This window comes from Microplitis mediator, chromosome 1 (assembly GCF_029852145.1).
Source record: "Microplitis mediator isolate UGA2020A chromosome 1, iyMicMedi2.1, whole genome shotgun sequence".
Taxonomy (NCBI): domain Eukaryota; kingdom Metazoa; phylum Arthropoda; class Insecta; order Hymenoptera; family Braconidae; genus Microplitis; species Microplitis mediator.
The window spans coordinates 27,465,990-27,489,659 of record NC_079969.1 but is presented as its reverse complement, the minus strand read 5'-3'; the positions used below and the strand labels follow the sequence as shown (position 1 = coordinate 27,489,659).

Here is a 23,670-nt window from a genome sequence, read left to right as displayed (position 1 = left end):
ATAATAATAATTAAAAAACAAGCAACATTTAATTATTAAATAACTTATATTGTTTTTTTATAAACAAATTAATTAAAAAAATAAGACATTAATTTTTAATTTAATTGCAGATTTTTTTAAAAATCCTCCAATGCCTGATATTCTCATTTATTTACTGCAATATATTTATATTTATATTTATAATAATAAAGTATATCAATAGACGAATTTATAAAATTTATAAATAATAATAATATGAAAAAAATGTTGTATTGATATATATCTATATATGTGTATATTTAATTAATTGATTGATTGATTACTAGTTAATGAATTAATGAATGAATTAATTATTAAGGGAAAGTAAATCGATGGCGATAAAAAAAGCGGTACATTATTTTTTTTTTAAACATTTAAATTCTTAACTGTATAATTTACATATTTATACAATAGAAAACTAGATTCTCTGACCGCGAATCAAACAATAAACCATCGACATAATTTCTACTGATGTATAAATATACATAAGTGTTATAATTATTAATTATTATTATTATTACTCATTATTATTATTAATTAATTATTATTTATTATTTATTACTTATAATTAATGTATATTCTTATATTATTTACTATCATTATTATCATTACTATTATTCATTAAATTAATATATATATATCAATATACATACTAAGTGTGTGTTATTTTTTGATGTGTGCTAAAGAGGAAGATTAAATATTTAATATATATTTTATATATATTTTCTTTGTTATTTTAAATTCATTATTTTTACGAAAATTTAAGAGTGAAAAATACTTAATTAATTTATTTATTTATTTATTAATGACAATAAAGTTGCACATTTTTTTTATATCTATTAATATTAATAGTTATAGAAGTAGTAATATATATTTATATTTATATTTATAGATAGAAATTTAAACATTTTTCATTTTTATGTTGCTTTATATTTACAGTGTCAAGTGCTTGTGTTATTTATTATTTATTATTATTATCATTAATATTTTTTTTTATACAAGAAATTATTTACAAAATATAGTCATCCATATATTACCTATCAAATTAACATTGTATCCATTTTTTTTATTACTCATTACTTAGTAATTAAATTTCATTTTTTTTTTTGTTTTTTTTTTTTTTTATATTTATGCAAATTACCCCGACGTTTTGTATAAATAAAATAAATCCTTCTGTTTTATATTTTTAAATTATACATTTTTTTTTTTGACATTTTTACCGAAAGATTTTCTTTTTGGAAAAACAAAAATTAAATTTTATAAACAATCAAATTTATTTTGAATAACTTTCAAAATATTTTGTACAAAAAAAAAAGACATGAGAACTAATACATGAGTGTAAATGTAGCGGACATAAGACAATTTTTAAATTACATATAAAAAAATTAATAACATAAAAAATTTATATACTGACTTTAGATTTTTCTAAAAGTCATTTTTTAATTTTTTTGTTGAAAAAATTTTATTTTATTATTTTCAAATTTTAGAAATTGTCCGATGTCCGTCAACTTTACTGTCATAACTAAGACAGAAATTTATAATTACAATTAATATAATTACTTATGATTTTTGTCTACTAGCTTCCGATTGCCAGACCCCGATATATTTAAATAATTTTGAATTGATTTATTTCGGTTTCCTTTAATTATTGTTTTAATAAAAAGTCTGAATGGACAAACCACTAGAATTTCAATGGAAATTTATTTATTTTTTACTTCCGGTTTAGTAGAAAATTGAACTCAATTTTTTTTTTTGCTACAAAAAGTAAAAAAAATCGAAATTATGTTCAAATTAATTGAATATTTATTACAGATATAACGTAGAAAAAATTCGTATTCTGTTTATACAAAAAAAATTTTCAAAAATCTAAATTTCAATGATAATTTTCTCAACAAGCATAAAATTAGAATTTAGTTGCTCGATAATTCAAAAAAAGAAAAAATTCAAATCTTTTAGCACATGAATTTATAAAAAAAAAAAATTCAAAACTGGGGACTAGATAATTTACCCTACGATACAAAAAAACAAAAACACAAATAAAGCAAAACTTTAAAAGAAAATCTTTCAATAATTAATGTGATGTATTTTTAAACTTCAAATTTTTTCCCCACAAATTTACCCAAGGATTTAATAAACGATTTTTAATATTAATTAAAATCGCTTCGTCAAGAGCGTATAGTAATTTGGTATTTGATATTAACAACGGCAGTACGGTCAGATTATGGCGCGTAATTAATTTAAACTTTTTTAAAATAATTTAACAATTTTTGTTGCAGCTCTTTCGACCCAGTCTACATGTCATTATTATTTTCATTTAAATAATTAATTTTTTTTTTCTTTTTTTTTTTTGTACAAAAGATCATAATCACCAGGAACAATTACGGACACACGAGTATAGTGAAATATAAATATTATTAAAATTGCGAAATATTTATCAAACTTTCATTATTGATTGATTGATTAATTAATTAATTAGTCATTATTATTATTTATTTTTTAACACGACCATAGATCGCAACTATTGTAAGAAGAATATAACAGGGATTTTAATTATTTTTCAACAACTCGGCAGTTAGTAACTGATACTCGTGGTAGTTTAGTTACTTAGTCTACAATTAATATTACAAAGATAATAATTATAAATATTATTTAAATTAATATTATTATTATTATTATTATTAATAATTCTAAATAGTGATGATGTAAAAAGCTAAGTAACTAAACTAGCAAAAGTAAGACATCTAAAAGTAAAATGCACGTTCGCCAAAATAATAAACCCGCGAAAGCCCGAGCTTTGAGCTCATTAATAACAAGCATTTGATGCTCATGTTAATAATTTTTAATTATTTATTAATAACACGTAACACATTGAGATCAAGTGTCATAACACGGCCATGCCTTTTACTTTAGACACCTTTACTTTTATATATTTTATATTTATTTATCTATTTGAGACTGATTTTAGAGCATGTAGTTTTTTTTTATTGTATTGTTATATTTTAAATATTATTAATAATAATAATAAGTTGTGCGCAATTTGACACGTACATGGGATTCACCAGGTGGGGTCCAGCCACACGGCGATAGATATCAAATAACCGTTGGCACTAGACAAATAACCAGACAATAAATGCCTTGACGAGCGACGATAGCTAATCACTGTCAAGGTCGCTTCCCGAAGGTCATTTGTTTTCTCGTGATATTCGTCTCCGTTTCGCCTGTTCTGCTGTCTCAGCTGTCACTAAAACAACGTTCCCACTGTACCATTTTATCCATTTTAATTAAAAAATTATAATTATAATTATAATAATTATCTATTTATCGTATAATTTAAGTCTCATTTTTTTATTCATTAATGTCAACCTTTGAGCACCCGCGCTGAGTTTTTCTTCTCACGCTTGATTTGAAATATTTAAAAAGGAATGACCTAGTGAAATATGTTTGTCTTCATTAAATTTTATGCCTCTTATGATTTGAAATTTAAAAATTATTTTAAGTTTAGAAAATATTTTGAAGAATTTGAGACTTTTTATTATCACGCGAGCAAAGTACGGGTAAAATTAATACGCTTCGGGTAAATTCGGGTAATTCCGAATATTTTCGGCATTTGCCGCCATTTTTTTCGCTTGTTACTCCGGTGATTGTTTACAAAGTTCAAAAGTGACATCAAAGTTTAGTAAATTTTTTTAGAAATATTCAAATAAATTGCAATTGTGTCATTACTGTAAGTGCATAATATTTTTCTATTTAACGTTTAAAATTTCCGCGCATGCGCCGAAGCGTGAGACTTTATTGTTCACGCGAGTGCTCAAGGGTTAAATTCACCATTTTTATTGTTCAAATAACCTATATGTCATCAGTCTACAAACAATCTAAATATTACCTGAGTAAAACAACTTGAGTTACGAAAATACCCGGGAAATTTAAAAAAATGTTTACACAAAATATCAGACCGACTTTAGTTTATAATTTATAATTTTTCAAAGTTAAACTCAGTCCTTCATGTGGAAAAATATTTAAGTCCATTCTCTGACAGTTCCCGCCACTTTTTAAAAATTTTCCGTGACTTTTGCAAGTAATTTTTTTTCAAATTTACATCTCGGCGAAATTGTAACAGCGTTTTCTTTTTTAAATTAATTAATAAAATTCAGTCTTTGAATACTTTTAAAAAGTGGCGGGTAAGACAGCGACTTACAAACCGCTATTTTTAAGGTTAAAATCCTTGTTTAATCCTAAGCTTGAACTCTCCCGCCATTGGTTCACTATTATCCAATAATATGTCCGACCAATCACAGCAGAGTAGACAAGTAAAATTATACAGGGTTATAAATCCTTGTTCGCAGTTTAAAAACAAAGCTAATAAAGTAAGAAGTAAAGCTTGTAAATTGCACGAAAAAAAAATAAAAAATATAAATAAATAACTGATACTTTAGAGTAACTCGCAGTTAATTATTTCAAATGTATAGAAAAATATTTATTTGTTTTATTAATGTTTCAGGTTATACTTTGATTGTTCTCAGTGAGCTTACAGTCGATAATCTAAACAATGACAACTAGACTCAAATTATACAATTCAACAAACAAATTTCGATTGATAAACAAAATAATATTAATAACAATAATAATAATTACATAACAAAACACTCTACTCTATTTTGTAGTCTACTCTAATCTATTAATTTAAAAATAAAAAATGAATACTTAAAATTTCTAATAATAAACATAATTATTTAAGTTTTTTATTTTTACATTGTTCATTAATTAACGATACTTAAATTAAGTAAAATTAAATTTTGTGTAACACAATATTATAATAACAAAATTTAATTTCAATTACGTATGATACTTACCAGCACCACTCCGTGTTTTTCGTCTATTAACATCCTCCATAGATCTGGATGCGCCTCTTGTATTGCTTGCTGGTGTAGCCAATGGTGAGACAGCACTTTGTCTTACAGATCTACGAGTCGTTACTTCACCAACGGATTCATTACTCGACACAGATGTACCACGTAGTCGTTCTTTACCCACCGACAGTGAATTAACATTACCCGGTTGTTTTGTCGTTAATAGTCTACTCTCCCTTTGAACACGTGTTGCATTAAAATTCGATACGTTACTCGAGTTTAATTGACCACCCACTGGAGTACTCAATGTTGATCTATAAATAATAGTAATCATTAGTACTAGTTATTATCATTACTGTCAATAATTACTTACTTTTGATCTTTGAGCTTTGATGATGCAGTTTCATCAGTCAATCGCATTCTTGCTTTTGCTGCCATATCTATCAGAGGCTCGTCATCTGACGATTCAACGTCAACTAAAATTGGACCTAGAATTTAATTTTTAAATAATTTTTTTTTTTATTTATTCAAATAAATTTTATACAGAAAAAAATGATTTTTTCGCGCAAAAAATTTTCGGGATAAGAAAAAAAATTTGAGGCAAAAAAATGATCCCGAAGTTAGCCGACAATTAAAAATTTTTTGATTTTTTTTTTCAACAAATAAATTACAAAAAAAAAATCTAAAAATATGCGGATGTAGAAAATTTAAAAAACTATAAGTGCAATTTTTTCAAATATTTTTTTTTTATTATTTATAGTTTCAAATAAATTTCAAAAATTATTAGACGTCGGCTAACTTCAGTATCATCAAAGAAATCTTTTTTTTCTGTGTATCAGGAGTTGATAACCCAATACCTGATAACGAGTTAATTATCCGATAAATTTTGATACAATTTATACATTTATATAATTGTTATATAAGAAACGATAAATAAAAATAATTACTGATAGTAAAATAACTATCGAACTAGATAAAATATTTACATACTTGACAAAAAAATAAATTACTGTCGACAGCAAAAATTACATACAGTAAAAATTTAGAGTTTTTATATTTCCAGTTGAATAAATAATATTTTTTAATAAAGTTACGACAGTTCAAGTCCAATAAAAATTTTTTCTCCGTGTGGGAGAGGGGGAACTATCCAACAATGGCTTTAATAATTAAAAAAAAAATTAAATCTCATATGACTCCGAGGAAAAGTGATCAGACATTGGGTCCCTTATTTTATAAATAATTAAAATAAAATATATAATCACCTTTTTTAGCTTTAGCAAGTATACTAAAACCCTTTTTGGATTGTTCGTCTTTAGCGTGTAATTGTTTTTTAATATGACCAGCTTCTTCAACGCCCATGTAAACTTTTATAAGCTCAGCAGCATTTTCCGATGATTTACGTTTGCCCAATTTTGGTGGTGGTTCGTCGGCAGTACTTGAGGCAACGGAACTCTCGCTTTCTAATCTTCTGCGTTTATTACTTTTAACTCCAACGGTTGTCCCAGTAGCTGGTGTCGGTGTATTTGTACTCGGAGTGTTGGCAGTGTTGGGTGACAGCTTCGACAAACCTAATTTAGGACTAGCTTTTGCGTACGGTGATATACTACGTCGTTCTTCGGCTCTTCCCGCAGTACCAACACCAATACCAACACCAACACCAACACCAACCGCAACCCCAACTCCAGCATGCGGACTGCATTTAGGTGTCTTGGCAATATCCGGACTATTTAACTTCTGTGATCGCGTACGTAATGAACGTTTCTCACTGCTGTCATTGGGTATTTCAATAAGCAATTGTTCGAGCAACGATTTACCACCCGTACGTTTAACAAAATCCTCAGAGTTCATTGTCGGATTGAGTCTGTCGACAAAATGTGTGTCGTCATTGTCCTCAATACAAATGACATCCTGACGACCTTCTAATTCTTGTTTTCTCCGTCTTTTCCGTTTCATGTTTTCAACTTCACTTGATCCGTCGACGTCAACCTGCGCGGCCGGACTCGGCGTGTCATCGCGTTGAAGTACCACAGGATTTGAGTAAGTGTACAAAGGCGGAGTTATTCTTATTGGCTGCGGATCATCATCTAGTGGCGAGGGTAAACTTTCTGGCGGTTCCGTAGCCTTCTTCGTGCCTTCATCAGGACTTTTTTGCTGGCCAGGTTTATCGCGCTTGACAATCCGTTGAGCAGAGCCTTGTACTTGAGCTTGAGCTTGAACTTGAGCTTGCGGTTGAGTCGGAACCTGACATTTACTTTCCACCTCACCTTTAATATTATCAGCCTTCAGTACCAACTGACTCTTGGCTTCATTTTCCTGCCTCGTATCATCAGGCTCAACTTCAGTCTTACCAAGTTTATTATTGTCCAAATTTAAATGCTCACTTTTATCAGCATCCGAGTTATTTTTATCATCACAACTCGGACTACACGGCTTTGGAATAATATTTTTACTATCAGACTGCTCACCATCTTGGATAATATTATTATTTTGATGCACAGTATCAACACCATCTAATTTTTTATCCTCAAGCAATTCCTCGGTCTTGACAACGCCATCGCTCCCTTCTTCCTGTTTAATCTCACCCACATTTTTTTCAACTTTATCACTTTCAACAGGACAATTGTCCTCAGTGTTTTTTATTACCATACTTTCAGCAACACTCGTTATTGTTGTCCCAGTAGCAGTAGTAGCACCAGCACCAGTACCAGTACTAGGACCAGTACCACTACTAGTACCAGTACCAGTACCAGATGTCTTAGCACACTGTAATAATCGATTATCACAACTATCACTGTTAACAACAGTAGTGGTAGCAGTTATCAATGGACTTGCAAGATTAACTTTATCCTTATCACCGGTATTGTTTTTATCACTCGCATTTAATCCATCGTCATTGCGTTCATTATTATCACTACCGCTACTACTACTATTATTATTATTATTATTAGTGTTATTATTGCTATTGCTATTACTACTACTATTATTACTACTATTTAAATTAGTTCGTGATGTCAATGATACAGATTGTTCACAAGATTTTGGGGAACCAAGAGAATCACTAGTCGCAGCGGTGTCTTGCCTCAATTGAGTATCAAGATAATTAGCGACAGACACAGGACTCAATGTCTTTGGATCATTGGACTTTAAAAGTTCGGTACTTGAACACATATCACTGCTAGTTGAGGAAGGCACGTTGTTATTTTTATTTGTTATTGTTGATGATTCATCTACGGTTATTGCTGTTATTGGTAAATTTTTCGAACCAACTGGGGCGGAACTCTGGCCAACGGATTCGGTTACTGGTCTGTGGAGTGGAGATTCGCCCTGATTTGGTGATTTTTCCGAGAGCGCGTCCATTGATTCGATACCCGAGTCTTCACCGGCATTGGCATTGCCGCCGTTACCCACGCGCTCGGTGTTGCTGTCAATTATTCCGATGGGCATCACGTTGTCTGGTAGCTTTGGTTTTGCTTTTTCAAGCTCGACAGTCTCTGGAAGACTCTGCTCTTGTTGCTGCTGCTGCTGTTGTGGTTGAGGCTGTTGGGGCTGTGGTTTACTTGGAGGCGAATCGACATTAGATGCCCGAGCTTCAACGTTCCCCGGATTCTGCGAACTTTTTAGCAAACTGACTTTCTGCTCCAGTTTAGCCGTCGCGATAGTCCGCTCAGAAAACTTTATCACGTGATTTTGGGTCAGTTTTTTATGACTCGGGTGGTCGACTTTGTGTTTACTTAATGTTACATCACTGCTTTTTAATAATGAATTATTTTTGTTTACTTTTTGCAATACGCTCTGAGTTTTAGCAACCGCATTTGACTTAATATCCAACTCGGATTTACTTTTACCAGGAGTTATTTTATTTGCTATTATATTTGTCTTTGCTCCGTCATGCTGGACAGAAAGCGAAGAAGAAGAAGACGTAGATGACGTTGATGATGGTGTAGATGTAGTTTTTACTACGTCGTGTTTACCCAGTGATTGACTTTGAGCAGGACTTTGACTCGGCAAACTTAAACTTTTTGTTGACGTGCTGTCATTGTCGAATGACGATGAGTTTGACGTAAGTTTTGATGCTGCGTGCGTACTTGAGTCTGACTTGTGTGCTGTCTCTGGATTTTGAGATTCTGTAACAGTAATAATAATTTAAATAAATAAATAAGAAGTAATTTAAAAAAAAAAAACAATAAATTTGACAGCTTACCGGATGAATGAAAGTCTTTTTCTTCAATTAAACTCAACCGTCGTCGCTTTTCCTGGTTAACAAGATCTTTTCTAACGCCATTGACCTCAGCGATACGGGACGCGACCCCACTTGAAGATTTTCCTTTGTCTGCGCTCCTCGTGGCGATGTCGCCGTCACTCGTTCTTCTGACGTCGCCGACTCTTTTAATTGTTCCCGTATCATTTCCATGCGACTCAGCATTACCACCAGCTGTTTTTTTACTAACAGGCTGATCAGGATCACCTTTGTAACCAAGTTTTCTCCACTTGGTTTGATTGTCCAGTATCCTACCACCCGACAATAAATTTTGTTCACGATGTGGACTTTCGCCTGCTTCATTTTTCTTTTTCGAGTCTCTTCTCTTTGTTTTACCTGTTACAACAAAAACAATAAGTAATTACATAAATAAATAGATATTTTGACGTATAAATAACTAGAATTATCATCAGCATTGATTTTATTTTTTGTTTACAAATTTTTGAATTGACATCTAAAAGTTATTGCAAAAAAATCAAAATTCTGGCTAAACTAATGCATATATGCCAAAAATGTATATGAACAAATTTGTAGCTGATAAAATTCTCTACAAAAAAGGTCTCTATATATTTTTCCGTACGTCGAATTATTTCACCGTAATCACAACGGAAGTAAAGACAATAAATTCAAATATTATTTTAAAATTAATTAATCTCTTATTTATTATCTCTGTAACTTTGAAACCATCAGAGATACGTTAAAAATCCTCAGGACCTTTTTTACAGCAAATTAAATTTCCTACAATTTTTGTCTAAAACATTTTTTTCTAAAACCTATAAATTCTCTAGAAAATTAATTTCAAATGGAATAAAAATCTTACCTCCACCAATTTTATGTTCGTTAGTATGATTCTGAACATCATCACCCTGATTTTTATTCAGACTCTGTGAATTTGAGGACTGCGTGACAATGGTTTTGTGTTTCATAGGCGATGGTATCCTACTATTCAACGGAATATCATCAACATCACTACTTTTACTCGAACTAGCTTTACTACCAGCTCCAGAAACTTGTAGCCGAGTCGTAGGATCCTGTATGCTGTCCTGTTGCTTCAAAGCATTGGGTTTCGAGACAATACCCTGCAGCGAATTATTTATTTTACCAGCAACACTCGCCGTATTGACAACCGCAGAATTACTCAATGGCAACTTAGTTCCCGAGGTACCACCGCCACCACCACCACCAGCAATTATCATATTCAATGATTTTTTCTGCAGCAGTTTGTTGCCATCAGTACTGTCCTTCATTTTTTTAAATTTACCCCGTCTCTTGACATTCCCCGGATTTGAATCGCTGTCATCATCACGCAGTGACTTTTTTTCTTTCTTTCTTATCTGGACAACAGAAGCATTGCGACCTCTCAGAGATATATGAAGCGGAGGTACACGTGGTTCGTCAGCTCCACTGTTACCCCCAGCTCCAGCAGCTCCTCCTCCACCAGCAGCACTACCAGCACCACCAGCAGAATTAGCCGCGACACCTGTAAATATTTTATTAACCGACTTGTCAGCTTTTCTCATCGGCGGTGTGTTGACGAATGACACGTCAACTTTATACGCTGGTGTGACAGGTTCTGATTTTTCTAACTTTAGCCGTAATTTTATTTTTTCACCCGGCATTGGACTGTCTCTCGAAGACTTTAGTCTTCCATGTTGCTTGAGACTTCCTTCACTGCCGGTTGATTTTCCCGTTGTCTCTGAATCCGACTGGTCTGTATTTGTCGTCGTGTCATTGCGACGGGAAATATTGCTGTCAGCGTCATCGTCAGAGAATATAGAATTGGAACGATCATTTGACGGCGACGGAAATGAAAAAAAATCGTCTTGATTGTCAACAGCACTTTCAGGCTCGGAGTCACTCTCACTGGACATCGGTTCCAGATGACCCGTCAGTGGATTTATCAAAAACTGACGTATTTTACCGGTTGACGTGTACACTGGTTCGGGCTCTTCAATCGGCGTGCTCGAGGCCGTCGTCGTCGTCGTGGCCGAGTTATCGTTTACTTTAACCCCCGAGTCCGACACTGCGGGCTCTTGTTGCTGTATATTTAAATTTGTATTTGAACTTATTGGATTATTTGCTGTCACGTGATTAACACGCGTTAAATTTTGTTGTGTAAAGGCACCTGGAGCTGACGTCTGGCTAGTAACTGCTGCTAGACGTTGTTGATTAGTATTTGTATTTATATTATTATTATTATTTGTAGTAGTAGTTGTTGTTGTTGTTGCAGGATTTGTGTTTGTTTGAGCAGCCTGTGGCACAGAGCTGCTGGTTGTTTGTTGATTCCAAGTAGTGGTGGTCCCATTAGCGCTTGTCGTTCCTGATGACGTAGCAACGTTATAATTTCTACTGAGGATATTTTGGCTTTGACCATAACGAAAATCATTTGTCGCACTGGTATTTATATTAACATTTTTTAGTTGATTGTGATGTAGCTGTTGCTGTACATTTAGTGTAGGAATTTGTTGCTGCTGCTGCGGTTGCGGCTGTTGGGAAGCAGCGGCAGTGGCAGTCGCCGCAGGAGTTTGTCGGGGATAAGGCGGTGGAGTTGGTTGTCTTGGACTATTACTCAGATACCCGAGTCTCTGTTGGGCGACATTGATACCCACTGACGGCTGCTGGATTATTTGCTGTGAAATCAATTGTGAATTTGATGGGACGGATTGCAGGGATACAGATTGTTGTTGTACTGTTTGTTGAACGGGCGTGTTAAGCTGCTGTTGCTGTAACACTGAATTGCTTACAATATTCTGGGATTGTGCTAATAATTGCTGCTGATGCTGCTGAAGAAGAAGCTGCCGCTGTTGCAACGACGTTCTTATTTGCTGGCCATTTACTGGATGTCTTACGGTCATTTGATTATGCACGATCTGATTTTGTCGATAAGCTAATTCTTGTCTCACTGGGAATTTTTGCTGTTGAATTTGTACTTGTGTATGTAAAGTTTGTGACGGTATTTGACTTGATACGGGTACCTGCTGCTGCTGTTGAATTGTCTGCTGCGTTACATTAATTTGCTGCTGCTGTTGTTGTTGCTGGGGTAAAGTTAATGGTTGATTAACATTTACAGTAGCAAATGCAGACGGTCCAGAAGACGCAAGATTACCAATAGCTCCAGCAGTACCACCAATTAAATCTTCAGGTCTCAGTGAATCTAAATTAGGTGGCGATTCACTGGCCAATGGCATGTCTTTCCTGCGACCAGTTGGTTTTTTAGTTGGTTTCATCCGGCTCATACCCGCAGCATCAACCAGCGCAGCAGGTGGCTGCATTTTTTGTCCTATCGTAATATTATTTGGATGGGAACCACCGTCATTTTGTAGTAAATTAACAAGAAGTGGACTTGACAGCGCAACTTGGTTACCATTTGAGGTACCAGCATGACTGCTGGTTGATGTCGAGGGTAGATTAGTTTTAAACTGTCCTACAACTTGGTTAGGAGGGACAGAGACAGATGTTGATTGTGTTGTCGTGTGTCCGGTATTTAGTACATGGGAGGTTGTCAGGACTTCTGTTGCTGGATAAGGCGGAGGCGGTTGTGTGTGATGTGATTTAAATTGTTGTGTTGTTTTTATAGTGCCAGCTTGCTGCTGTTGCTGTGACTCGCGACTGTGTATTGCTTGAGCCGCATGTGTCATACTGGCGAACGGGAATGGTCCATTATAATTATTACGAGGTGATGCATTTGAATTGCTGGCTAACGATGACTGGTTGCTAGTAATATTATGTGTGTTAATAACATTTGAAGATGATTGAACTGTTTTAGCGAGAAACGCTGGTATAGGATCACAGTCTGTTGGTGCAACGACATTCGGCGAACGAAATTGTGGCGGTTTATCTCCAGTAGCTTCAGCTCCAATCAATTGAGCGACGTCCCGTATCATCGTCGATATATTACACGCACTACTGGGACCTGGGAGAGACGTCGAGGCATCGCTGCTGTCACTTGATGACGACGCACCGTTGCTACTCGTATCACTCCTCGATTTACTTCCGTCTTGTGTGCCACCAGAGTGTAACACTATCTCCTGTGTCTCCTCGCCAAACCGGCTGGCAATCCGCAACGATATCACTTGGTCTCCTTCCACTTGCACCGATAATATTCCCAGCTGGGTTAGCGTCGACGAGCCTTCGCTCGCTAACTCTCTCAACCGTAACGCCGCCTCCCGGGGTATCGAAAACGTCACTCGTACTGAATTCCATGGTTCAACTTTGTTTACTTTCAATCCGTCACCTTTTTCTACAAACAAAAAAATCATCGTCACCAAATTTTTTCTCACATTAACCAATACTTTAAAATAAATAAATAAACTATTTATTTATTTGTCAGTGAATTTACGCGGCACTAAAGTCCAAGTCTGATTAAAAACTTGATTTTGAACCCGAGATTAATTTAAAAACTAGCAGTACCACAATATTAATAATTTAAGGGAATTCTCAGACAGTGTCCCACTTTTTAAAAATTTTCAATGACTACTGTCATAAATGTATGAAAATTTTATCAATTTAAAAAAAAAATTGTAATTGCAATTTCGCTGACAGAATTTGAAAAAAAATACTTGCGGTTGTTATCAATTAGGAGTGAAACGAATTTTTTGAATGAATTTTAGCCTACAAAATTTGAAAATTCAAATGACGAAGATTTCACTGCAATTTATTTTCCAATTTCGTTTAACTCCCAATTGACATCAACTGAGTAATTTTTAAAAATCTCCATTTTCACACTTTTATGAGTTTTAAGTCACTGCATATTTTTAAAAAGTCAGGGAGGGGGTGCCTGAGAATCCCTCAAAATTCAAATAATTAATTTAAAAATCCCGCCTAACCTCAATAAAAAAAATGATGTTTGTTAATAAAAAATATTTAAAAAATACACACCCTTTGATAGCAGGTACTTTAACCGGTCAACAATTATTTTAAACTTATGTGGAAACTCTGGATCACCTAAATCACCTTCACAGGTTACCACTGTCTCAATCAGATCACCATCACTGTCTGCCGCCATGACTAAAATTTAAAAAAGTACATCACATATTTGCCTAATATTAAACATAAAATTTCGATTATTAACCAAATAAATTACCAATCATTAATCACATAACTACCCAAGAAGCCTGGATAGGTCTCAGGTTATTTTTTGTTGCCTGGCCGATCGCAAGCTGTTTTAAATCCACGCCAGGCTTTGTTATTTAATTAACTATCATAATAATAAACTCCCTAAAATAAATAAATTACCATTAATCACTTGTAATAAATTTAAATTTTTAAAATTACAATCACAATATTAATAAAAATAAACACTCGTCGTTTTTTTTTAACAATCGATTGGAAAAATTGTCACGCCCTCAACAATAACAAGTAAATAAACAAAAAACTGATAATTAAAACTAATTGCCCGAGGGTTAATAATTAAAAATTTGAATTTTAATTAAAATAATTAAACAAACAAATAAATTTATGAAAATTCACTTGGAAAAATATAATTCGGAGGCTAAAAAAATTATCTCCATTAAATAATACGAGTAATAAATTTAAATTTAAAATTTGAATTCAAATTCAAATTCAAATAATAAATTTAAAAAAACCTTTTTTTTTAAATAATTATCAAGCGATTATCAAAAGGCGGCTTTATAATTATCATTACAAATAAAATAGGTTATACAATAAATATGAGAAAGATATATAATAAATAATATATATAATAAGTACCAATATGTATGTTGATAATAATTGACAGGTGATAAATAGTGTTAAAAATAATATATAAAATGTATTATTTTAAAATAATAAATAAAAAAAAGGCGTCAAAAGAGCATTGGCAATATATAATAATCGGGGGGGCCACCATTTTGTCCGTCGGGGGAGGCGAACGTGAAGTGGGCTCAAGCATGCTCACGATAGCCCCGTCAACCGCACGATTTAATTTAATGTACTTATTTTTTTTTAATCCACAATAACCGAAATATGGTTTTTTTACCCACCGCAGTTATCACAAATCTATCAGAACACAGCACACACGGTACCTAATAAATATAACTTAATAAATCTACATCTTAAGCGAGTTATTTAAATCAGGGTGATTTTACACCGTATGAATGAGAAAAGATTATGAACAACGTTACCCCATTTCTCAAAACTATCCAATTCTTGATGACTTTTAGCAAGAATATTATGAGGTTCAGTTGCTACAAGTAACTCCAATAACAACTCAGTAATCACTTATTGTTAGAATAATATTGTATTTAAATAACACTGTACAAAGATAAATTCATCCACTGGACACAGTGTGTCGTGTTAATCACTTAAAAACTCGTCATAATCGGCAGATATAAAGGGACAAGTCATAAAACGCCATGAACAATAACAAGGAGCCGCCATTTGCAATGCAGCCAACTGACATGCGCAAATCAATCGCGCGAAGCACTATGGGATATCAGCATCACTGACATCTACCAAGGGAACGAAACTTAACCTTTATTGTTTTTTCATTATTTGTTTATTTATTCATTACAATATAATTATTCTTGTTACAGTTTGGATTTATTAATGACAGTACTAGTTTATTTTTTTTAATTTTCTTTTACATGGTACCTATACAGATTTTTATAAATTACTTTGCGCTCCTGGTTTCTACTGGGGGCATGACTGGAGTAAACCATTTTCCTCCATTATTCTTTCATGGATCTCAGCATCGTAGTAGCTGTGGATTATTTTTAATTAGTAATTTGTTATAATTGTAATTACGGAAATTTATGATTAATTTTTAGTTTTTAAAAAATTAAACTCGATTTTAAAACATGATCCTGAAGTTAGCAGACAGTTGACAATTTTCGGATTTTTTTTTCAACAATTGAATTTAAAAAAAATATGCACGTAGAAAATTTGAAAAACTACAGCTGCAATTTTTTCAAATTTTTTTTTATAATTTACGTCGAAAATAAAATTCAAAAATTATTAGACGGCTAACTTCAGTATGATACTTTTATGAGTGAATGTAGCAGACATCAGACAAAATTGTTAATAAATAGAGTAAATAATTAAGAAAATAAAATTTTAAAAAAATGCGCATTTAGAAAATTAAAAAATTAATAAGTGCATTTTTTTAAAATCTCATATTTTTAATTATTTACTCCATTTATTTATAATTTTAAATTTGATGTCTGCTACACTACTCATACTGAAGTTAGCCGAGGTCTGATAATTTTTTAATTTTTCAAAACGACAAATAAAAAAAATATTTACAAAAATTTATGAGTGTGAATGTGGCAGACATCAGACGAATTTTAAATTATCAATACAATTAAATTTTTTAAAAATGCGCATTTGAAAAATTTAAAAATTTTCATAAATTTTATTTGTTTAATTATTTACTCTATTTGTAATTTTAAATTTGTCTGATGTCTGCTACATTCACACTCATAAAAATTGCACCTATAGTTTGTTAAATTTTCTACATGTGCATTTTTTTATGATCCTGAAGTTAGCCGACGTTTAATAATTTTTAAAAAAAGAAAACTAAAAATATACACATAGAAAATTTAAAAAACTACAAGTGCAATTTTTAAATATTTTTTTTTTATAATTTATCATTTAAATAAAAATCCAAAAATTATTAAACGTCGGCTAACTTCAGTATCGTATTTTTTTTTTGTGATTTGTAGAAAAAACCCGGAAATCGTCGACTGTCGACTAACTTCAGGCTGCCGAGTTCAATAAAAACTAAAAATAAATAAATAAATAAGGAATAAAGTTGAATTAAAAAATGAATTACTTCCAGTAGTTGTCGTAGTCACGTTTACGTGGGTCCATGTAAAAGAATTTCCACAAAAGTCCACCAGTGATACTGGTCAAGGTGGCTCCTACTAAATGGATCTTTATTTTCTTTGCGTAGAGTCCACGCATCACGGGCTTGGCGATTGACATCTTTAAAAAATAATTATCATCATTTAAACAAAACTTCACTGCGTAATTATTCATTAATACTAATAAATATATTAAATATATAAACTCATTACCTTTGTAATTTTAGATGTCTGTTTTTTTACGCACAAATCTTGGCTGCTGGAATTACGATCAGAGTTATGTGATCGTACTAGAACTAGAAGACTAGAACTTGGAGACCTGAACTGTAGAGTTGGTAATTAAAATTTCTAGTTTACCCGCCTGATGATTGAGGTATAGTTTAGTGTCCAGTGGTTCTGATCTTGGTCGGGTTGAAAAAAAGTAAATCGTAGCTCGCAGTCGCAGCGAACGTCATTACGCGATTGGCTGTTGGCATCCAGTTGATTGGTCTAGCCATGGAAATTGTCAGTGATTAAGGTAAGCAAAAGTTTCACCAGTTATTTATATATTTTTAACATGACAACAAAATAAAAAGTTATTTAATAAATCAGGTACTGAGATAAATTAACGTTCATTTATTATCATCTGTCAGTTGCTGTCATAAGTTCTGTTTATTATTATTTATAATAATTATTGAAGCGTCATGCTGGCCAGTACATCTGATTGGTCGAGTACATATTGAGTGCAGGTGTACTGAAGGCTTGATATTTATTTATGACTCAAGTGTTGGTCTTTTTTCGAGTTGAGTGCTAGTGTCCTTATCATCATTATCATCATCATAACACTGGGACGGGACTGGAAATTGGGATTGTCGTTAAAACTTAATTGTGCAACGACGTCGAAACGGTACGTCATCATCATCACCATCTTATTAATTATTATTGTTAATTTTATTTAACGGAGTACGTATTAATTATTGTGAATACAGTTCTTGTAATCATACAGACCACGCATGAGAACATATTTCTTTGTTCTAATACTTGAGTTTACTTTATCACTGTCATTGTTATCAGTCATTAATATAAATACGTATTTATGAGCTATAAGGTAATTTTTTATGTTTGATATTTAATATGCAGTTGAGAAAGTTTTTGGTTTTTTTGCACAATGATCAGGAGGCAATGAGATGTTCTAACGCTTACTTGGTACCAGCTGATTCACTCATGTAAAAATCATGTTGACAATTTTCGAATATTCGCTAGAAAAATATTCGTAGCATTTGAATGATAGTTTATTGATAAATTAAACGAACTCTATTTTAAATGTGAATGTAGCAGACAATTGTTAATTTTAAAAATTTTAAGAATTGAATAAAATGTATGAGCTGAGTAAAAATTTAAAAAGTTCATGTTTTTCAAACGTCGAATCCGTATGTGCATTTTTTTAAACTTATAAATTGTCTGCTACATTCACACTCGGAATTTTGAGTAACTTTTTTAAAAATTTTAAATTTTCATAGCGGGAAGTTTAAAAAATTTTTTTAAATTTCTGATGTCTCAGTATGTACGGACGTTGGTAAATAATGAGTGTGAGTGTAGCAGACATCAGAGAAATTTAAAATTGTGAATAAATAGAGTAATTTAAAAAAAAATATTTATAAAAAATGCACTTATTAATTTTTAAATGCGCATTAATTATTTACTCTATTTATTTATAATTAAAAATTTGTCTGATGTCTGGTACATTCACACTCATGGTAAACACAACCGATTGATCTTTTTTTTTTTTATTCCACTTGAATTCTTAAGAAGAACGATTTTGAAAATCCTTATGGTTTAATTGTAATTAATAAAAAATTGAAACTGACAATTCATGAAAAAATTTAGCTGTCATTTTTTTCTTTATTATTTTTTTTTGACTCTATTAATTAGTTTTTGGACCTTTCGGATTTTTTACCGTACATCGATTACAAAATAAAAAAAAAATGCACATGTAGAAAATTAAAAAAACTACAAGTGCATTTTTTAAAAAATAATTTATTATTAAAAAAAAACCCCAAAATTATTAGACATCGGCTAAGTTTTTGAATGAGCAAGTGAGTCATGCAGCTTTTGATTTCCCACTTTTTTAAAATTACAATAAATCCGTATGTTGTTTGTCTTACAGTGAACTGCTGTGCAGTTCGTGGTTTCATTGAAGTACAATGGATCAAATGATTGCACTGAGCACTCAAAATCCACTGTCATTGCTAATGAAATTCGGAATGATGGCTTGGAATAGTACTTGCAATGATAATTGTTCTGGCCATGGAGAGTGTCATAACGGTACTTGTTTATGTGAGGTAAATATTATTTAAATAATTGTCAATGACCTTCACTGATCGACATTTACACGCATTTCGTTGATAAAATTTATTTATGTTTATCAATTATAATTGTTATTAATATCACAATTACCGTGAATCATTTTTAATTGCGGTAATTAGTTAGCTAATGGAGGTTTTTATTTTTATTTCAGATCCAATTTGACGGGAGCGATTGTCATGTCCCGAACTCGAGTTACTACATCGCATTTGCTACGATATTTTTTATACTTGCGTTTGTTTGTTTAACGCAACTGGTCATGTGCATTATTGCTGAGTGGCAAAGAATGAAAGCCCCGTCATTTTTACGGGCTTGCAGAGTAACAACACAAAAAGTACTTTATTTTATCGTATTTCTTGCCACTGCTGTTCGCGGCGCTTATTTTACCTGTCCTGTGAGTCCAATTATTATTTTATTTTAAATTAACTGGCCCAGTTTCTGACCTCAGGCGAGCAGATAACGCTCGGCACATAAATATTGTTATCGGTTAATGAACACATTTGTTGTGTAACTTTTAATTTTATTTCGCTAACTTTTATTATCATTATTAATTAATTCTTAAATTAATTTACTCGGGATTCATAATCTGGTAATTGAATTTTAATTTAAAAAATTTTAAATTTTAAATTCATGTCAACAAACGAAATTTTTTTTATTTAGACAACTGGGCCATTGATTTTTTTTTTTTTTTTTTAATTAAAATTTATAAAATAATTAATTTTATTAACAGGCTGCATTTAAAGAGGGCTGGTCAAGAACACTGTCGTCAACTTACTACCCGCTATTATTAAGCGGATCATCTCTGATTGTTTGTTTCTGGGCCGAAGTGTTCCATGTTCCCGATATCCGCACCGACAAACCGCGATTTTTATCAAAATCTTTCTTGGCATTCGTTGTATTCAACATAATAAACTATTCATTACTTCTCGCAGAGTTTATTACCTCACAATGGAAATCGGAAGTGGATCAGAGCTTTTATACAAACGTATTCAACGGTTGCTACGCCGTACTACTGTTCATTGTCGTTGTCTTCTTTTTAATCTACGGAGTCGAAGTTTTTTTCAAGGTACCCCTCAAACTCTATTTTTATTTCCCTCTAAATATACAATCAAATATCAATGACCCTGATATTAATTTACTTTTAATTCAGATTCGCGGTGGGTTCATAACAAAATACACCCAGGTGTCAATAGCAACGAACGTCCGCACTCCGGGTGATGATAAAAATACCGAAGAACCGATAACAGCTAAACTATTTGAACCGACGGCATCGACATCATTGGAACCTATCAATGTATCGCAACATGTCAATACTTCGCAATTGAATCAGTCACGTCTTGGAATGTTGTCACAGGCATTTATGTTATTTGTCATTGTCGCATTTTTATTCAGCGAAACATTGAGCGAATTCTGGAAGACTAAGTAATTTATTATTTTTAATTATTATTAATTATTATTATTATTTAATAACCGGCTGCCTAATAATTACCACTTATTTACCAGGGTCCCATTAGTGAGCCGTAATTACCACGCAGTTGTCTTTCGTGTAATAGAAGTAGGCGTATCACTTTGGTTTCCTTGTGTACTTTGGAATTGTATGAGGTGAGTATTTAAATTAAATATCATTAATAATAATAATAATATTTAATGTTTATTATTTATTATTTAAGCCCGGAGCGACTGTGGATACTGAACCCGAAGAGAATATTGAAACATTTCGACATAGAGCCGTCAAAGTATCCGAGAGAAGTTGAACTCCAGGAAAAACGATGCTCAGTTGATTCAAAATTACTGAATGAGAGTGGATCTGTTAGTGCTAGAGACTGCTGGATTTGCTATGACAGCGAGACACAGGATGCTGGTCCATTGATTCAGCCGTGTCAGTGCAGAGGGGATGTCAGTACTGTTCATCATGACTGCCTGCGTCGATGGCTTGTTGAGGTAACAATTATTTAATATTTTACCGCGGGCAAAATGACTATAAATTATCTATCCGTCGCACACGGCGATGTGACATCACCTAAAAAATTATAGTTTATAGTTACGACTATTTGCCGCGGTATCAAAGTAATAAAACTTTTTTTGATATGAAAAGTATATTGTTATGTAATTTAAATCCAAGTAGTTGTTGATTTATTTATTGATATACTTTTAGAGCTCAATGAATGCAGACAGTTTAACGTGCAAAGTCTGCGGTAGCAAGTACAATGTCGAACGTGCTACCAAACTGGATTGGCAAAACAGCATGACACCGCGTCGCTGGATTAAAACGATTGCTGCGGTGACAGCAATGTGCGGAACATTCGCTGCTGCTTGGATACTTATTCAATTTGTTGAGAGTCCAATAATACGCATGCTAGCTGCCGGTGCTACTTTATTGGTAGCGTATGTTGGCATAAGGTAATATATATTTATATATATCTTTATTTTTTAGATATTAAAATATTTGAAGCTGGATAAAATTACGAACCAGCCCTGATAGTCACATCTTGCTCCGAAAATTCTGCAGTGAAAAATTTTCGGTTGACTTGTTACAAGTTTCTGGCAAGCGGCTGGATAATACTTGCGTGCAGTTGATTTAAATCTAAGGTCGTCTGAATGTAATTTGACAGAAAAACTTGCCGTCAATTTTAAGTTAAACTTTTTATTTAAGCAAAACGTCATTATCTGACAGTAAAATTTTAAGTCAAATTGAATTCAAGTTACAGACAATTTACTGTCAACTCATTCGCAACTGTTTGCTTTTAAGGAGGTTCGATACCGATTTTTGAAATAATACCAAAATTCTGAAATTTTTTTATCGAAAGAGTTTCAAAAAAAAGGGTCACTGTTAAAATTTCAAATCGATTCACTACACCGTTTTCGATAAATAAATTTTCAAAATTCGTTCTTATACACGGGCGTAGATGGAAATCATTTTTCAAAGTGGTATAGGGTAAGAGCACCAGTACCCAGCCCCTAACCAGTGGCTCAAAATGTATATAGATATAATTTAACATGAGGTGGCTGGCTACTGGTTTGGGGCTGGGTACTGGCGCTCTTACCCTAGTTCTGGCTACAATAATACCATCGCTATAAATTATTCAGTATCAGATAATTAAAGATTTCTGAACACATTAATATTTTTTTTAAGTTTAATCATGCGTTTGTTATTAAATTATTAATTAAATAAGAGGCGAATTTTAGTTAATGTCGTCACATGTGTCGTGAAGCTAAGAAACGACGGCACCAGCGTAAAATGACACAACCGCGGGAAATTTGAATAACTAATAAGCTTGGAACACCAGTATGATGGCTATCAGGGAGGTCGTAAAATGTATCATTGAATGTTTTTTTTTTTTTTAATTAAATTCAATGACACTCAGGTTTTAAAATTTATAATCAGTAAAATGTTTGTATTTATTAATAAATGATTAAATTTTTTACCAGATTCCTGAGCCTCAATACAGTGGTCGCTTATCAACGTGCTAAAATATCAGCACTTAATATCGTAAGTTCTGATAACGGTAATTATAAAACAGAACCGGTAAATACCGTCAGCAATACAGTAGCATTAAATTTGCCAAAAATAGATCCTGCTACAGTGTAATTAATAACCACAAGCACGTGAGTCCTTCTCCTGATTGGTACAAACGTGTAGGAAAAAAATACACAGAAAAAAAAAAGTTTTAACAAAAATAACAAAAGCAAAAGCAAATGAAAAAAAATTTTTACTATTTTACTATTTAAAGGGACGAGCAATTTATTTTTAATACTTACTTGCAATTTAATAATTATTTAATTAAATCGATCGATAAAAAAAAAGTTAAAATTAATTTTATTTTCTTTACTTTATAATTATTGATTTATAAACAATTAGTTTTATCTTTAACTTTTATTCCAAGGACGTGTCTTTATTATTTTCTTTACATGCGATCGACCTAATTTTTTTTTTTCTTATTTTTTTAAAATAATGACGAGTAATACAATGAAGTTTAAATTTAAATTGAAGTTTAACTTTTAAACTGTAATTAGAACAATAAGATAAGAATAAACATAATATATATATATATATATATATATAAATATATGTTATGATAGCCGTAGAATTAAATAGGAAAATAATACCGATTATCTTCCAACTATTTAATGTATTTTTTATTATTAATTGTTTAATAACTGATTAATTATCTTATTACGTACCATGTATACCTGACTGTTGAACTTATAATTTAATAATCCAAGTTTATAGTTTTAAAATAGTTAATCAAACAAATAAGTAGAGTTAAATAAAACGAAAGGCAGATACGGTAGACTCGGGTTATAAGTTACATGTAAGTAAGAGTATAGACAGAAACATTGCTTATTAGGGTGGTCGTTAAAAATTAAATTTTCTCAGGCGCCCCATAAAAAACTTCTTTTT

The 23,670-nt window shown here is 32.1% G+C and overlaps 2 protein-coding genes across 7 annotated transcripts; one reads left to right on the top strand and one right to left on the bottom strand.

Moving 5' to 3' along the window:
• Nucleotides 1-706: 706 nt before the first annotated feature.
• LOC130670508 (putative mediator of RNA polymerase II transcription subunit 26) lies at nucleotides 707-17,277 on the bottom strand. 4 transcript variants are annotated; one of them, XM_057473924.1, is made up of 12 exons: nucleotides 17,139-17,277; nucleotides 16,895-17,046; nucleotides 15,246-15,823; nucleotides 15,105-15,146; nucleotides 14,207-14,340; nucleotides 14,002-14,130; nucleotides 9,944-13,363; nucleotides 9,067-9,459; nucleotides 6,128-8,989; nucleotides 5,239-5,353; nucleotides 4,869-5,179; nucleotides 1,318-3,259 (listed from the first exon to the last, which is right to left on the bottom strand). In XM_057473924.1, exons 5-12 carry the CDS (start codon nucleotides 14,211-14,213, stop codon nucleotides 3,201-3,203), a joined length of 7,296 nt encoding a protein of 2,431 aa, XP_057329907.1. In that variant the 5' UTR covers nucleotides 14,214-14,340; nucleotides 15,105-15,146; nucleotides 15,246-15,823; nucleotides 16,895-17,046; nucleotides 17,139-17,277; the 3' UTR covers nucleotides 1,318-3,200. The 4 variants fall into 4 exon arrangements, with proteins under 4 accessions (XP_057329917.1, XP_057329907.1, XP_057329904.1 ...); XM_057473934.1 differs by lacking the exon at nucleotides 15,105-15,146 and having other exon boundaries at nucleotides 707-3,276; XM_057473921.1 differs by lacking the exon at nucleotides 15,105-15,146.
• A 26-nt stretch (nucleotides 17,278-17,303) lies between these two features.
• Nucleotides 17,304-22,959, top strand: LOC130670534 (uncharacterized). 3 transcript variants are annotated; one of them, XM_057473951.1, is made up of 10 exons: nucleotides 17,308-17,442; nucleotides 17,517-17,811; nucleotides 19,072-19,246; nucleotides 19,423-19,662; nucleotides 19,999-20,334; nucleotides 20,419-20,690; nucleotides 20,772-20,870; nucleotides 20,939-21,209; nucleotides 21,424-21,668; nucleotides 22,698-22,959. In XM_057473951.1, the coding sequence occupies exons 3-10, from the start codon at nucleotides 19,109-19,111 to the stop codon at nucleotides 22,855-22,857; spliced, it is 1,761 nt and encodes a 586-aa protein (XP_057329934.1). In that variant the 5' UTR covers nucleotides 17,308-17,442; nucleotides 17,517-17,811; nucleotides 19,072-19,108; the 3' UTR covers nucleotides 22,858-22,959. The 3 variants fall into 3 exon arrangements, with proteins under 3 accessions (XP_057329938.1, XP_057329934.1, XP_057329942.1); XM_057473955.1 differs by lacking the exon at nucleotides 17,517-17,811 and having other exon boundaries at nucleotides 17,304-17,442; XM_057473959.1 differs by lacking the exons at nucleotides 17,308-17,442; nucleotides 17,517-17,811 and adding an exon at nucleotides 17,994-18,012.
• The last annotated feature ends 711 nt before the right edge of the window (nucleotides 22,960-23,670 follow it).

What these genes read in the sequence shown, in the direction of transcription:
- LOC130670508 (XM_057473924.1), bottom strand. An exon ending in CGAACATAAAATTGGTGGAG is followed by an intron (nt 9,460 to 9,943) that starts GTAAGATTTTTA and finishes TTGTTGTAACAG; the next exon opens with GTAAAACAAAGAGAAGAGAC. An exon ending in AAAAGACTTTCATTCATCCG is followed by an intron (nt 8,990 to 9,066) that starts GTAAGCTGTCAA and finishes TTACTGTTACAG; the next exon opens with AATCTCAAAATCCAGAGACA.
- LOC130670534 (XM_057473955.1), top strand. Translation starts at nt 19,109, where the DNA reads ATGGATCAAATGATTGCACTGAGCACTCAAAATCCACTGTCATTGCTA. An exon ending in AGCGAATTCTGGAAGACTAA is followed by an intron (nt 20,691 to 20,771) that starts GTAATTTATTAT and finishes CTTATTTACCAG; the next exon opens with GGTCCCATTAGTGAGCCGTA. An exon ending in GTACTTTGGAATTGTATGAG is followed by an intron (nt 20,871 to 20,938) that starts GTGAGTATTTAA and finishes TTATTATTTAAG; the next exon opens with CCCGGAGCGACTGTGGATAC.